At 45.1% G+C, this 12,413-nt stretch overlaps 1 protein-coding gene across 1 annotated transcript in view; it reads left to right on the top strand.

The window, feature by feature from the left end:
- The window catches only part of LOC139278201 (neural-cadherin), a 157,051-nt gene that overhangs the window by 96,413 nt on the left and 48,225 nt on the right, over positions 1 to 12,413 (top strand). Inside the window, exons 12-13 of the mRNA XM_070896848.1 lie at positions 10,094 to 10,261; positions 11,981 to 12,230. Coding sequence (XP_070752949.1) covers positions 10,094 to 10,261; positions 11,981 to 12,230 — 418 coding nt within the window. The remainder of the gene's footprint in view (positions 1 to 10,093; positions 10,262 to 11,980; positions 12,231 to 12,413) is intronic.

Below are 12,413 nucleotides of genomic sequence, written 5' to 3'. Positions count from 1 at the left end.
AGTATCATTCGCCAATCCATCCCAGCCAATTCACGCCTCATACCTTCAAAGTTAGCCTTCTTTAAGTTCTGGACCATGGTCTCTGAATTAACTGTTTCATTCTCCATCCCAATGCAGAATTCCACCATATTATGGTCACTCTTCCCCAAGGGGCCTCGCACAATGAGATTGCTAATTAATCCTCTCTCATTACATAACACCCAGTCTAAGATGGCCTCCCCCCTAGTTGGTTCCTCGACATATTGGTCTAAAAAACCATCCCTTATGCACTCCAGAAAATCCTCCTCCACCGTAATGTGGGGATCAATTGAAATCAATGGGTTCTATAAAATGCACGTGATCCACCTTGTCAGATTATTGTCTAGCTGTTAAAAAATTCCAACTGGTAAGTATTTTCTGGAGGGGTCACTTGGATATGTAACTAAATTTAGCATTTATAATGCCAGAAACATCAGGGACTTTGTAGGTACAATTGCAACTTGACTGTTTACAAACCTGCTAGAGTGTCTGAAAAAGATGTTATCAGATGGCAATGTTATAAGTATTAGTGTAGGATATCTCTCAGTGAATATCCTCTAAAAAAGAAAGGGTTTCATTATTTTCCCATGAGAAATTATGCTGTTGGATATTAGTGTATGAACACTTAACACATTCATCTTAAAATCCTCGCTCTGCTACTTTAGTGGAAGCATTAAAACATTCATTTTAAATGATCACTTTCGCTAATACAATCATACCATTTTATGGCAAGGAGGGGCCACTTAGCCAATTGCAACTTCACTTGCTCTCCCAAAGAACTATCCACATGGGGGGGGGGACCCCAGAGGGGGTCCGAATCGCCGACCTCCGGGGGGGGGGTCCAATTCATGATTCCCGGAGATGGGGGAGAGGGGAGGATTCCAATCCCTGATTTGAGGGGGGGGGGTCTTTGGATGGGGGTAGTCTGATGAGGATTGTCTGATCCCAGGGTAGTAGGTAAGCTTGGGGGGCTGGTGGAGGGGGGAGCACTGCTGCTCCTCCTGGTCCACAACCAGTGCTGTAAATGCACCTACCTTTTCCGCAAAGCTGTCCACACTCCCTTGAACTGCTGGGTTTCCCGAGGCCTGGGAAACCTGACCGGCCAGGGTTAAACCTGTGAAGGAGGTTAAATGTGAGGCCCCCAGCCTCATAATAATATTTAAATGGCCAAACCACTTAATGGGAGCAGGATGGCTGCCCATCCCTGTCCCGTCTCCATTAAACCTGGAAGTGGGAGGGATGGAGGAGGATTGAGGTTAGGTTTGAGATTTTTAAAATGTTTCCATCTGATTCTACCTCAACCCACCTATTTTTGGGGGTTACAATTCACCCCAGAGAGATTGAGCACTCATACAATCTATGTGTCTATATGGAATTCCAGAAGACATTTGATTCGGTTTTGCACAAGAGATTATAAAATGAAAGTGCACAGAATTGTCGATAATACTATGACATGGATTGGTAATTGGTTGGGAGGTAGGAAACAGAGAGTAGTGGTAAATGGAGTGTTCCCTGATTGTCAGGATGTGACAAATAGTGTCCCCCAGGGGGTGTGTACTAGGCCTCAGCTTTTGAACATATATATTAATTGACTTGAATGAAGGAATAGAGAGTAGTATATCCAAGTTTGCAGATGACATTAGGTTAGGAGGCAAAGTAAGTTGCGCGGATGGGGGTAGATTGTTACAAAGGGCATAGACAAACTAAGTGAGTAGGAAAAAGTATGGCAGATGGAATATAGTGTGGGAAGTTTAAGGGCATCCACTTTGGATCCGAGAAATTAAATCGGAAATGGTGAAAATCTAGGCAGCGTGGAGGAACAAAGGGATTTAGGTGTCCATGACACAACTCATTAAAATCTAGTGCACAGATACAAAAAGCAATCAACAAGGCTAAGGAAATGTTGGCCTTTATCTCAAAGGGGCTAGAATACAAAAATGAGGAAGGGATGTTTGTACAGAGCCATGGTCAGATCCATCTGGAGTGCTGCATTTCATTTTAGGCACCGAACCTCAGGAAATATAGATTGGTCTTGGAGGGGTACAGCACAGATTCATTAGAATGCTACCAGGGCTTAAAGTATTAACGTTTGAGGCCAGGTTAAATAAACTTGTTTTGTATTCCCCTGAGTTCAGAAGGCTAATCTAGGTGTTTAACATAATAAAGAGATTCGATAAGGTAAATACAGAGAAATAATTTCTTCTGGTGGGGAAATCCAAAACAAGGGGGCATAATGTAACATTTTTTAAGGTGATTGGTAGAAGAACAAGAGGCGACATGAAGAGAAATGTTTATACGCAGCGAGTGGCTAGGTTCACTACCTGAAAGGGTGGTGGAGGCCGATTCAATCATGGCTTTCAAAAAGGAATTGGATAAGTACCCAAAGGAAAAAAAATTACGGGGCTACCGAGAAAGGGCGGGGGAGTGGGACCAGCTGAAGTGCTCTTGCAGAGAGCTGGCATGGGCTTGACGGGCCGAATGACCTCCTTCTGTGCTGTAACCATTCTTTTGGCCCAAGTTTGCCCCCACGTTTAGAACAGCGCACCTCCGTGAGGTGCGGCGACTTTTTAGAACGCCTAAAAGTTACCTTGCTATTCTCCCCGCAGCTGGAATGATGAATGCCCTTGGCGTGGCGCAGCACAAGGGGTGGGGGGGGCGGAGCCAGGTCCCTGCGCTGAAAACAGTGCCAGGACCTCTGCACATGCGTGCTAGAGTGTGCGCGCATGTGCAGTAGTTCCTCGCCCTCAAATCTGTGCATGCTGTGTGGGAGGGGCCCGAAGCATGCCGCCCCTAGCCCTGGCCGAATGGGCTCCCGGCTGCGATCTGCGGGAACAATGCCTGCCGCGTTCAGCTGGGAGTAATATAAAGAACATAATGTCTGGAAATAGAAAAGGCCATTTGAATCATCAGGCCTGCACCATCCCAAATCCATACCTTATTATTGTATGATGGAACAAGGAGGGAAGTCAGTGAGCATTTATTTACACAAAGAGTAATGATGTTGTGGAAGAAGTTGCTCGAGAGAGAGAGAAAGAGAGGGCAATAGAGAGTAATAATATAAATGAGTTTAAGGTAAATTTCTGGAGAGAAAATGATTGAAGGGTATGGGGAAAAGCTGGGTTTCTGAGGTTGAGATTATTTAAAAAGGAATGGGCTTGTTCCTAAACATAGAAACATAGAAACATAGAAAATAGGTGCAGGAGTAGGCCATTCGGCCCTTCAATGAGTTCATGGCTGAACATGCAACTTCAGTACCCCATTCCTGCTTTCTCACCATACCCCTTGATCCCCCTAGTAGTAAGGACTTCATCTAACTCCTTTTTGAATATATTTAGTGAATTAGCCTCAACAACTTTCTGTGGTAGAGAATTCCACAGGTTAACCACTCTCTGGGTGAAGAAATTCCTCCTCATCTCGGTCCTAAATGGCTTACCCCTTATCCTTAGACTGTGCCCCCTGGTTCTGGACTTCCCCAACATTGGGAACATTCTTCCTGAATCTAACCTGTCTAACCCCGTCAGAATTTTAAACGTTTCTATGAGGTCCCCTCTCATTCTTCTGAACTCCAGTGAATACAAGCCCAGTTGATCCAGTCTTTCTTGATAGGTCAGTCCCGCCATCCCGGGAATCAATCTGGTGAACCTTCGCTGCACTCCCTCAATAGCAAGAATGTCCTTCCTCAGGTTAGGAGACCAAAACTGTACACAATACTCCAGGTGTGGCCTCACCAATGCCCTGTACAATTGTAGCAACACCTCCATGCCCCTGTACTCAAATCCTCTCGCTATGAAGGCCAACATGCCATTTGCTTTCTTAACCGCCTGCTGTACCTGCATGCCAACCTTCAATGACTGATGTACCATGACACCCAGGTCTCGTTGCACCTCCCCTTTTCCTAATCTGTCACCATTCAGATAATAGTCTGTCTCTCTGTTTTTACCACCAAAGTGGATAACCTCACATTTATCCACATTATACTTCATCTGCCATGCATTTGCCCACTCACCTAATCTATCCAAGTCGCTCTGCAGCCTCGTAGCATCCTCCTCGCAGCTCACACTGCCACCCAACTTAGTGTCATCCACAAATTTGGAGATACTACATTTAATCCCCTCGTCTAAATCATTAATGTACAGTGTAAACAGCTGGGGCCCCAGCACAGAACCTTGCGGTACCCCACTAGTCACTGCCTGCCATTCTGAAAAGTACCCATTTACTCCTACTCTTTGCTTCCTGTTTTCTATGTTTCTATTACTAGGGGAATCAAGGGGTATGGTGAGAAAGCAGGAATGGGGTACTGAAGTTGCATGTTCAGCCATGAACTCATTGAATGGCGGTGCAGGCTAGAAGGGCCGAATGGCCTACTCCTGCACCTATTTGCTATGTTTCTATGTTTCTAACCAGTTCTCAATCCATGTCAGCACACTACCCCCAATCCCATGTGCTTTAACTTTGCACATTAATCTCTTGTGTGGGACCTTGTCGAAAGCCTTCTGAAAGTCCAAATATACCACATCAACTGGTTCTCCCTTGTCCACTCTACTGGAAACATCCTCAAAAAATTCCAGAAGATTTGTCAAGCATGATTTCCCTTTCACAAATCCATGCTGACTTGGACCTATCATATCACCTCTTTCCAAATGCACTGCTATGACATCCTTAATAATTGATTCCATCATTTTACCCACTACCGATGTCAGGCTGACCGGTCGATAATTCCCTGTTATCTCTCTCCCTCCTTTTTTAAAAAGTGGGGTTACATTGGCTACCCTCCACTTCATAGGAACTGATCCAGAGTCTATGGAATGTTGGAAAATGACTGTCAATGCATCCGCTATTTCCAAGGCCACCTCCTTAAGTACTCTGGGATGCAGTCCATCAGGTGTCTGTTCTCCCCCACCCCATGGAGTTGTGTGTTTGTGCATTAATTTCTGAAGAAGCAATTACAATGAGCTTTCTCACAGTGGCTCAGCCAGTTGGGGGCTTACAATGACAAAGCTAAAAATGTATTGTTGTGCAGGCAGCTTCAAATAATTTGATAAACTATACAAAATCACTTGAGGGTGTAAAGATCCTGTGTTACTGGATGTTTAAATTGTTATTGTTTTAAAGTACTTTATGCAGCTTTTATCTCCACCTATCTGTTGTGTGTAGATTTGTGTTAGTTTACCTAGAATTCTATAAAAGCAATCAATATGGTAAAGGAGGGGCAGTTCTGAAGCATGTCTGATTCAGCAATGCATGAAACAGTAAGCCTGTAATCCAAGACGTACGTTTGGAGGAACTGGCTGAGATAGTCGGTTGTGATTAGGCATGTCAACAGTTAATTAGCAAATTTACTTTGTCAAAAAATAGTTATGGTGTGGGATGGTGTAATCATTTTCAAAGCATTATAGTGATTAAGGGCTCAAGTTGCGACCTGAGTTCCTCCTATTTTTTTTGAGCAACTAGTTTAGAATGGAGCATCTTAGAAATTGCAATTCTCGGCATTTAGTTTGCTCCAGTTCTAGTGAGTTAGAATAGTTGCATTTTAGAACAGACTTTTTTTTCAAAAGGGGGCGTGTCCAGCCACCTACGCCTGTTTTGCAAGTTTAGGCAGCGAAAACTTACTCTAAACTAACTTAGAATGGAGCAAGTGTAGATTTTTGTAAGCTCAGAAAAACCTTGCCTACAGGCATAGGGAACGAGAGATGGGGCGGGCGGGGGTGGGGGGTGTGGTGGGAGGGGGGTTTGTAAACATTAAACACATCATTTTTACAAATAAAGAATCATCATCAATAATAAATGATAAATAAATCAATAAATCAACCAATAAATCAATCAAAAAAATAAAAAAAAACATTAAAAAATAATATAAAATCAATCAATCAATAAATAAAAAATTAAGTTTCTACTCACCGACTGCAGCACTGGGAATCCTCCAACATCATGCTGGGATGCCCCCACCCACCCCAGTGTCTTTCTCTCTGCCTCTGTCTCTGTCTCGCTCTCTCTCTGTCAGTGTGTCCCTGTCAGTATCTCTCTCTCTGTCTCTGACAGCGAGGGGTGGGGGGAGAGAGGGATGAGGGGGGGGAATAGGAGGAGGGAGGGAGTAGGGGGGCGAGGAGGAGGAGGGAGAGGGAGGGAGGGAGAGGAGGGGTAGGGGAGGGAGGGGGAATGGAGGGAGGGGGAACAGAGGGGGAGAGAGGGGAGATGAGGAGAGGAGGGGGGGAGAGGAATGGGGGGGAGAAGAGGGGGAAGCTGAACGGGCCCCGCCGCCGCCGACGCAGATGCCTGGCCACTGAAGACTTAGGGCGGAGCCCGCCCCCAGCAAGATGCAGGGCGGGCAGGCCCCACTGATGACGCAGATGCCTGGCCACTGCCGAAGACTTTGGGCAGGGCCCGCCCCCAGCAAGCTGCCAAGCGGGCGGGCCCCGCCGACGATGTGGAGGGAGGGAGGAGGGAAGAGGAGGGGGAATGGCTGAACGGGATGGAGGGGGGGGAGCGGGAGCTGAACGGGAGGGAGGGAGGGAGGGGGGAGCGGGAGCTGAACGGGAGGGAGGGAGGACCGAGTCCCGATCTTCGTCCGGGGAGCCCATTCGGCCAGGGTTAGGGGTGACGTGTTTCGGGCCCCTCCCACACAGCCTCGGGGGCGAGGAGCTACTGCACATGTGCACACACTCAAGCGCGCATGTGCAGAGGTCCCAGCACTGTTTTCAGCGCAGGGACCTGGCTCCGCCCCTGACCCCTAGTGCTGCGCCACGCCAAGGCCGAAGACGTCCTGAGGAGCTCGCAGAATCACAAGGTAAGTTTTCGGCGCCCTTTTTATTCCAGAGAATCGGCGTACCTTATGGAGGTGCACCGTTCTTACAGAGGGCGGAAAGTTGGGTCCATCGTCAGTAACAGATGGGGGCTTACTCCTGTCCATCTCCATGTGCATTTAGGGGCAACAATTAAATGTGGGATTGAGGAATTTCTATATTACAAAATTTTAATGAAATGCAAATGCAAATTAGTGCCAAGGGTAACATTAACAGAGTTAATTATTCTTCCTCAGGCATTTATTTTCCTGTGGATAGCAAAGGAGTGTTTGCAGGAGGAAATTCTTTGATATATTTTAAAAGATTGTTTGTATTTTGTATTCTTTGGAATTTATAACATAGTTGCTCTCTTTGTTGTGATACAGACTATGAACTGCAAGTATACTTGTAACTGTTGGATAAGCACCACCTCTCACTTCCTTTGCCCATCCCCCCATCTCTGGCTACCTGCGCTGATTTCTTAAGTCTCCGCAAGGTTTTTCTGAGCGTACAAAAGTGGACACACACGCTGGCCTAAGTTAGTTTGTAGTAACTTTTCACTGGCTAAACTTGCTTAAATGGCCAAAACAGACATAAGTGGCTGGTAACGCCCCCTTTTGAAAAAAAAAACTGAACTAAAAAGAAACTGAACTAACTCACTTAAACTGGAGCAAACTTAATGGGGAGAATTGCTATTTTTAAGATACTCCAAAAAAAACTAATTGCTCCAAAAAAATAGGAGCAACTCCTGGGGAAATGGGCCCTATGATTCTAGAGCTAAGCCATTTAGGAGTGAAATGAGGAAACACCTTTTTACATAAATGGTAATGGAAATTTGAAACTCTCTCCACAAAAGATTGTGGATGCGAGATAAATTGAAATTTTCTATTGATAGCATACCAAGGAATATGGAGCAAAGGCGAGTAAATGTCTGGCGTAAAAATAAAAAAGGGAAGGTGGCTCAACCGTGGCTATCAAGGGAAATCAGGGATAGCATTAAAGCCAAGGAAGTGGCATACAAATTGGCCAGAAATAGCAGCGAACCCGGGGACTGGGAGAAATTTAGAACTCAGCAGAGGAGGACAAAGGGTTTGATTAGGGCAGGGAAAATGGAGTACGAGAAGAAGCTTGCAGGGAACATTAAGACGGATTGCAAAAGTTTCTATAGATATGTAAAGAGAAAAAGGTTACTAAAGACAAACGTAGGTCCCCTGCAGTCAGAATCAGGGGAAGTCATAACGGGGAACAAAGAAATGGCGGACCAATTGAACAAGTACTTTGGTTCGGTATTCACTGAGGAGGACACAAACAACCTTCCGGATATAAAAGGGGTCGGAGGGTCTAGTAAGGAGGAGGAACTGAGGGAAATCCTTATTAGTCGGGAAATTGTGTTGGGGAAATTGATGGGATTGAAGGCTGATAAATCCCCAGGGCCTGATGGACTGCATCCCAGAGTACTTAAGGAGGTGGCCTTGGAAATAGTGGATGCATTGACAGTCATTTTCCAACATTCCATTGACTCTGGATCAGTTCCTATGGAGTGGAGGGGAGCCAATGTAACCCCACTTTTTAAAAAAGGAGGGAGAGAGAAAACAGGGAATTATAGACCGGTCAGCCTGACATCGGTAGTGGGTAAAATGATGGAATCAATTATTAAGGATGTCATAGCAGTGCATTTGGAAAGAGGTAATATGATAGGTCCAAGTCAGCATGGATTTGTGAAAGGGAAATCATGCTTGACAAATCTTCTGGAATTTTTTGAGGATGTTTCCAGTAGAGTGGACAAGGGAGAACCAGTTGATGTGGTATATTTGGACTTTCAGAAGGCTTTCGATAAGGTCCCACACAAGAGATTAATGTGCAAAGTTAAAGCACATGGGATTGGGGGTAGTGTGCTGACATGGATTGAGAACTAGTTGTCAGACAGGAAGCAAAGAGTAGGAGTAAATGGGGACTTTTCAGAATGGCAGGCAGTGACTAGTGGGGTACCGCAAGGTTCTGTGCTGGGGCCCCAGCTGTTTACACTGTACATTAATGATTTAGACGAGGGGATTAAATGTAGTATCTCCAAATTTGCGGATGACACTAAGTTGGGTGGCAGTGTGAGCTGCGAGGAGGATGCTATGAGGCTGCAGAGCGACTTGGATAGGTTAGGTGAGTGGGCAAATGCATGGCAGATGAAGTATAATGTGGATAAATGTGAGGTTATCCACTTTGGTGGTAAAAACAGAGAGACAGACTATTATCTGAATGGTGACAGATTAGGAAAAGGGGAGGTGCAAAGAGACCTGGGTGTCATGGTACATCAGTCATTGAAGGTTGGCATGCAGGTGCAGCAGGCGGTTAAGAAAGCAAATGGCATGTTGGCCTTCATAGCGAGGGGATTTGAGTACAGGGGCATGGAGGTGTTGCTACAGTTGTACAGGGCATTGGTGAGGCCACACCTGGAGTATTGTGTACAGTTTTGGTCTCCTAACCTGAGGAAGGACATTCTTGCTATTGAGGGAGTGCAGCGAAGGTTCACCAGAATGATTCCCGGGATGGCAGGACTGACCTATCAAGAAAGACTGGATCAACTGGGCTTGTATTCACTGGAGTTCAGAAGAATGAGAGGGGACCTCATAGAAACGTTTAAAATTCTGACGGGGTTAGACAGGTTAGATGCAGGAAGAATGTTCCCAATGATGGGGAAGTCCAGAACCAGGGGACACAGTCTAAGGATAAGGGGGAAGCCATTTAGGACCGAGATGAGGAGGAATTTCTTCACCCAGAGAGTGGTGAACCTGTGGAATTCTCTACCACAGAAAGTTGTTGAGGCCAATTCACTAAATATATTCAAAAAGGAGTTCGATGAAGTCCTTACTACTAGGGGAATCAAGGGGTATGGTGAGAAAGCAGGAATGGGGTACTGAAGTTGCATGTTCAGCCATGAACTCATTGAATGGCGGTGCAGGCTAGAAGGGCCGAATGGCCTGCTCCTGCACCTATTTTCTATGTTTCTATGTTTCTATGTTTCTAAATGGAGTTGAGGTACAAATCAGCCATAATGGAACGGGATGGTGGAACAGCCTACTCCTCTTCCTGTGTCCCCATGTCCTAACAACCCTCTTTGTAAAACAATTTCTCCTGTCTTTTCTTTCATTCTTTTGAATTTCAAGACCATAAGATTAATTAGGAATTAATATAACCCTGTCTGAAATATATGTGGCAATGTCAGGGAAGAATTTGAAGCTATCTGTCTAAAAAGAATGAAAAAATGTATTGAATTTCAAACTGTGCTACTGTTGTATTTACAGCGGTCCCACATCATTCGTGAGATCATTGCCACAGACGGAGGAAACAGGAGCAGTAAGGTAGAGCTTGCTGTGACAATTACCAATGTCCAAAACCAGCCGCCACAGTGGGAGAAAGAAAAATATCAAGTTGTTATTCCTGAAAACACCACACGAGATACATCTATTGTAGTATGTTATCTTCTTCATATGAAATATATGCATGCTTTAGACACAAGAGAAACAGCAGGTTTAAGATTTGTTTGCATTCATGCATTTTTTTTAAATCACACTGAAATTGCGAATGTAAAAAAATGATTAAATTAGTCATATTAAAATTACATATTTGTGATGATACTCCAAGCAATTCAGAGATAGCAGGCAATGCCTGCAGATCTCACAAGATAAATTTATTTTGCCTTTATCCCCTGAGGTAAACCATAGTATGAGATATTTAACTGCTGGATGTTGTTTCTCCAGAAACACTAAATTAATATGAGATATTCCACATTATATCGGCAGTAAATTGATCTCACTCAGCAGACATTTAGGGGTCGAAGTTTGTGTTGGGTGGTAACAGCATCGGTAATAGTAGTGGTATTGGGTATCACACCAGTCGACCAGTACATGTTCCAGCCAATATTAAGTTCCATTGAAATCACGAGAACTGAATATCGGGCGGGACATGTAAGAGCTGGGTGGCCTCAAGCCACTCTGGGTCTTGAGGGCCCAGCTGCAGACTGCAGCAACTCGGTGTGGGCGTGGCAGTCTGGCCCAGCTGGTTGTGTGGCAATAACAAGGGCTGTAGTAGTGAGCTCCATGAGCACGACAGTGGCCCCACCATGATGGAGCCTCTGTTGACAACTCTGACAGCTTCCATGGCAACTCACAGTGCTGCTGTCGTTACTCTCGAGGCCAATGTTGGCAGGGGCTTCCGGTGCATCACATCACTCCTGCACTCTATTCTCATGCAGAACTGCTAAGGCACAACCCCAAGGACAGCGGCCTAGCTGCATGAGAGGGATATATGCTGTCCTCTCTCAGAATGACAACATGCCTGCTACCCCACATTTAAAAAAAAAATTACACTGAAATTGCTAATGTAAAAAAACGATTGAATTACTTACCATCCCGTTTATTCTGCCACTCCAACCGCTGCCATCTTGGATATGGAGCTGACTACAGAATCCATGTTGGACAGAATAGTCTCCAGGCTCTACGCAAAACCCCAATATAAATTGGAGTTGGACTCCTCCTTGCTCTTTGCGTTTGCGGGAGAACTCTCCAGCAGTTTGCCCAGTGCACTTAGCCTTTCCTGGTGTATACCCATGAGCCTTCTTCGATAGGATAGCCAGGTCCTGGCCCTTTGAAGTTGGCAACGTAAAGGACTGCAGTTAGGCTGCTCAATGGATACGATGGTCCGAATGGCCTCCTTCTGTGTCATAATTTTCTATGATTCTAAGGCTGGTACACATGTGTCGTGTGTGTACTGCTCATGCTCGACCCATTTGTACTTCAGTGTTCTATGTATACCATATATACCAATTTGCATATTAGAAATGGATTCTCACTTGAAACAGACGAGCTCTCCAGCCGCCCATCTGTGGACCATATCCAAGATGGCAGCAGTCAGAGCGGCAGAATAAATGGGACGGTAAGTGACCCAATGCCATTTTCAGGTCACTATTACCTCACTTATGCCTCCTGTGTCCTATCTGCCACAACACAGTGCACGATGTTGGACTGGTTTATACCTTTAAAAAGGTACGGCTAACTTTTACAGATCATTTAAATTACCTTTGTGATTGATACGTACATGTCTGAGAACATTTGCAGCAATAGTAGGGAAACTCCAACTTGAGTACTATTTCTTTAAGTGCTCTGATTCTTGAATGATTTAATCTCTCGCAGGTTATAAAGGCAGTCTCTCCTCTTGGCGACCCCCGTGTGACCTATAACCTAGAAGATGGCCTTGTTCCAGAAAGCAACATGCCAGTACGTTTCTACTTGATACCAAACAGAGAGGATGGAACAGCCTCCATCTTGGTTGCAGAGCTGTTGGACTATGAATCAACCAAGCACTTTATACTGAAGGTTCGTGCCCAGAATATGGCTGCAGTGCCCCTAGCAGCATTCACCACAGTGAACATTAATCTAACAGGTGAGTTGTTTCCTTCCCACAAAGCAAACCAGGCCAAACTATTGTAGCATCTTCAAATTAGAAAAAGTATAGTATCAATATATATGATTTTCAATCACTCTAACTAACCAGTTTGACCAGGACTGCTCCTTCTGCCTCCGCAACAGTACTGCAAGCTATTGCCAGTTCGGGCTCACCCCTCTC

The sequence above is a fragment of the Pristiophorus japonicus genome, chromosome 13 (genome assembly GCF_044704955.1).
Source record: "Pristiophorus japonicus isolate sPriJap1 chromosome 13, sPriJap1.hap1, whole genome shotgun sequence".
Lineage (NCBI taxonomy): Eukaryota > Metazoa > Chordata > Chondrichthyes > Pristiophoridae > Pristiophorus > Pristiophorus japonicus.
The sequence above is the reverse complement of the archived record's forward strand: the minus strand, read 5'-3'. Positions and strand labels throughout refer to the sequence as shown.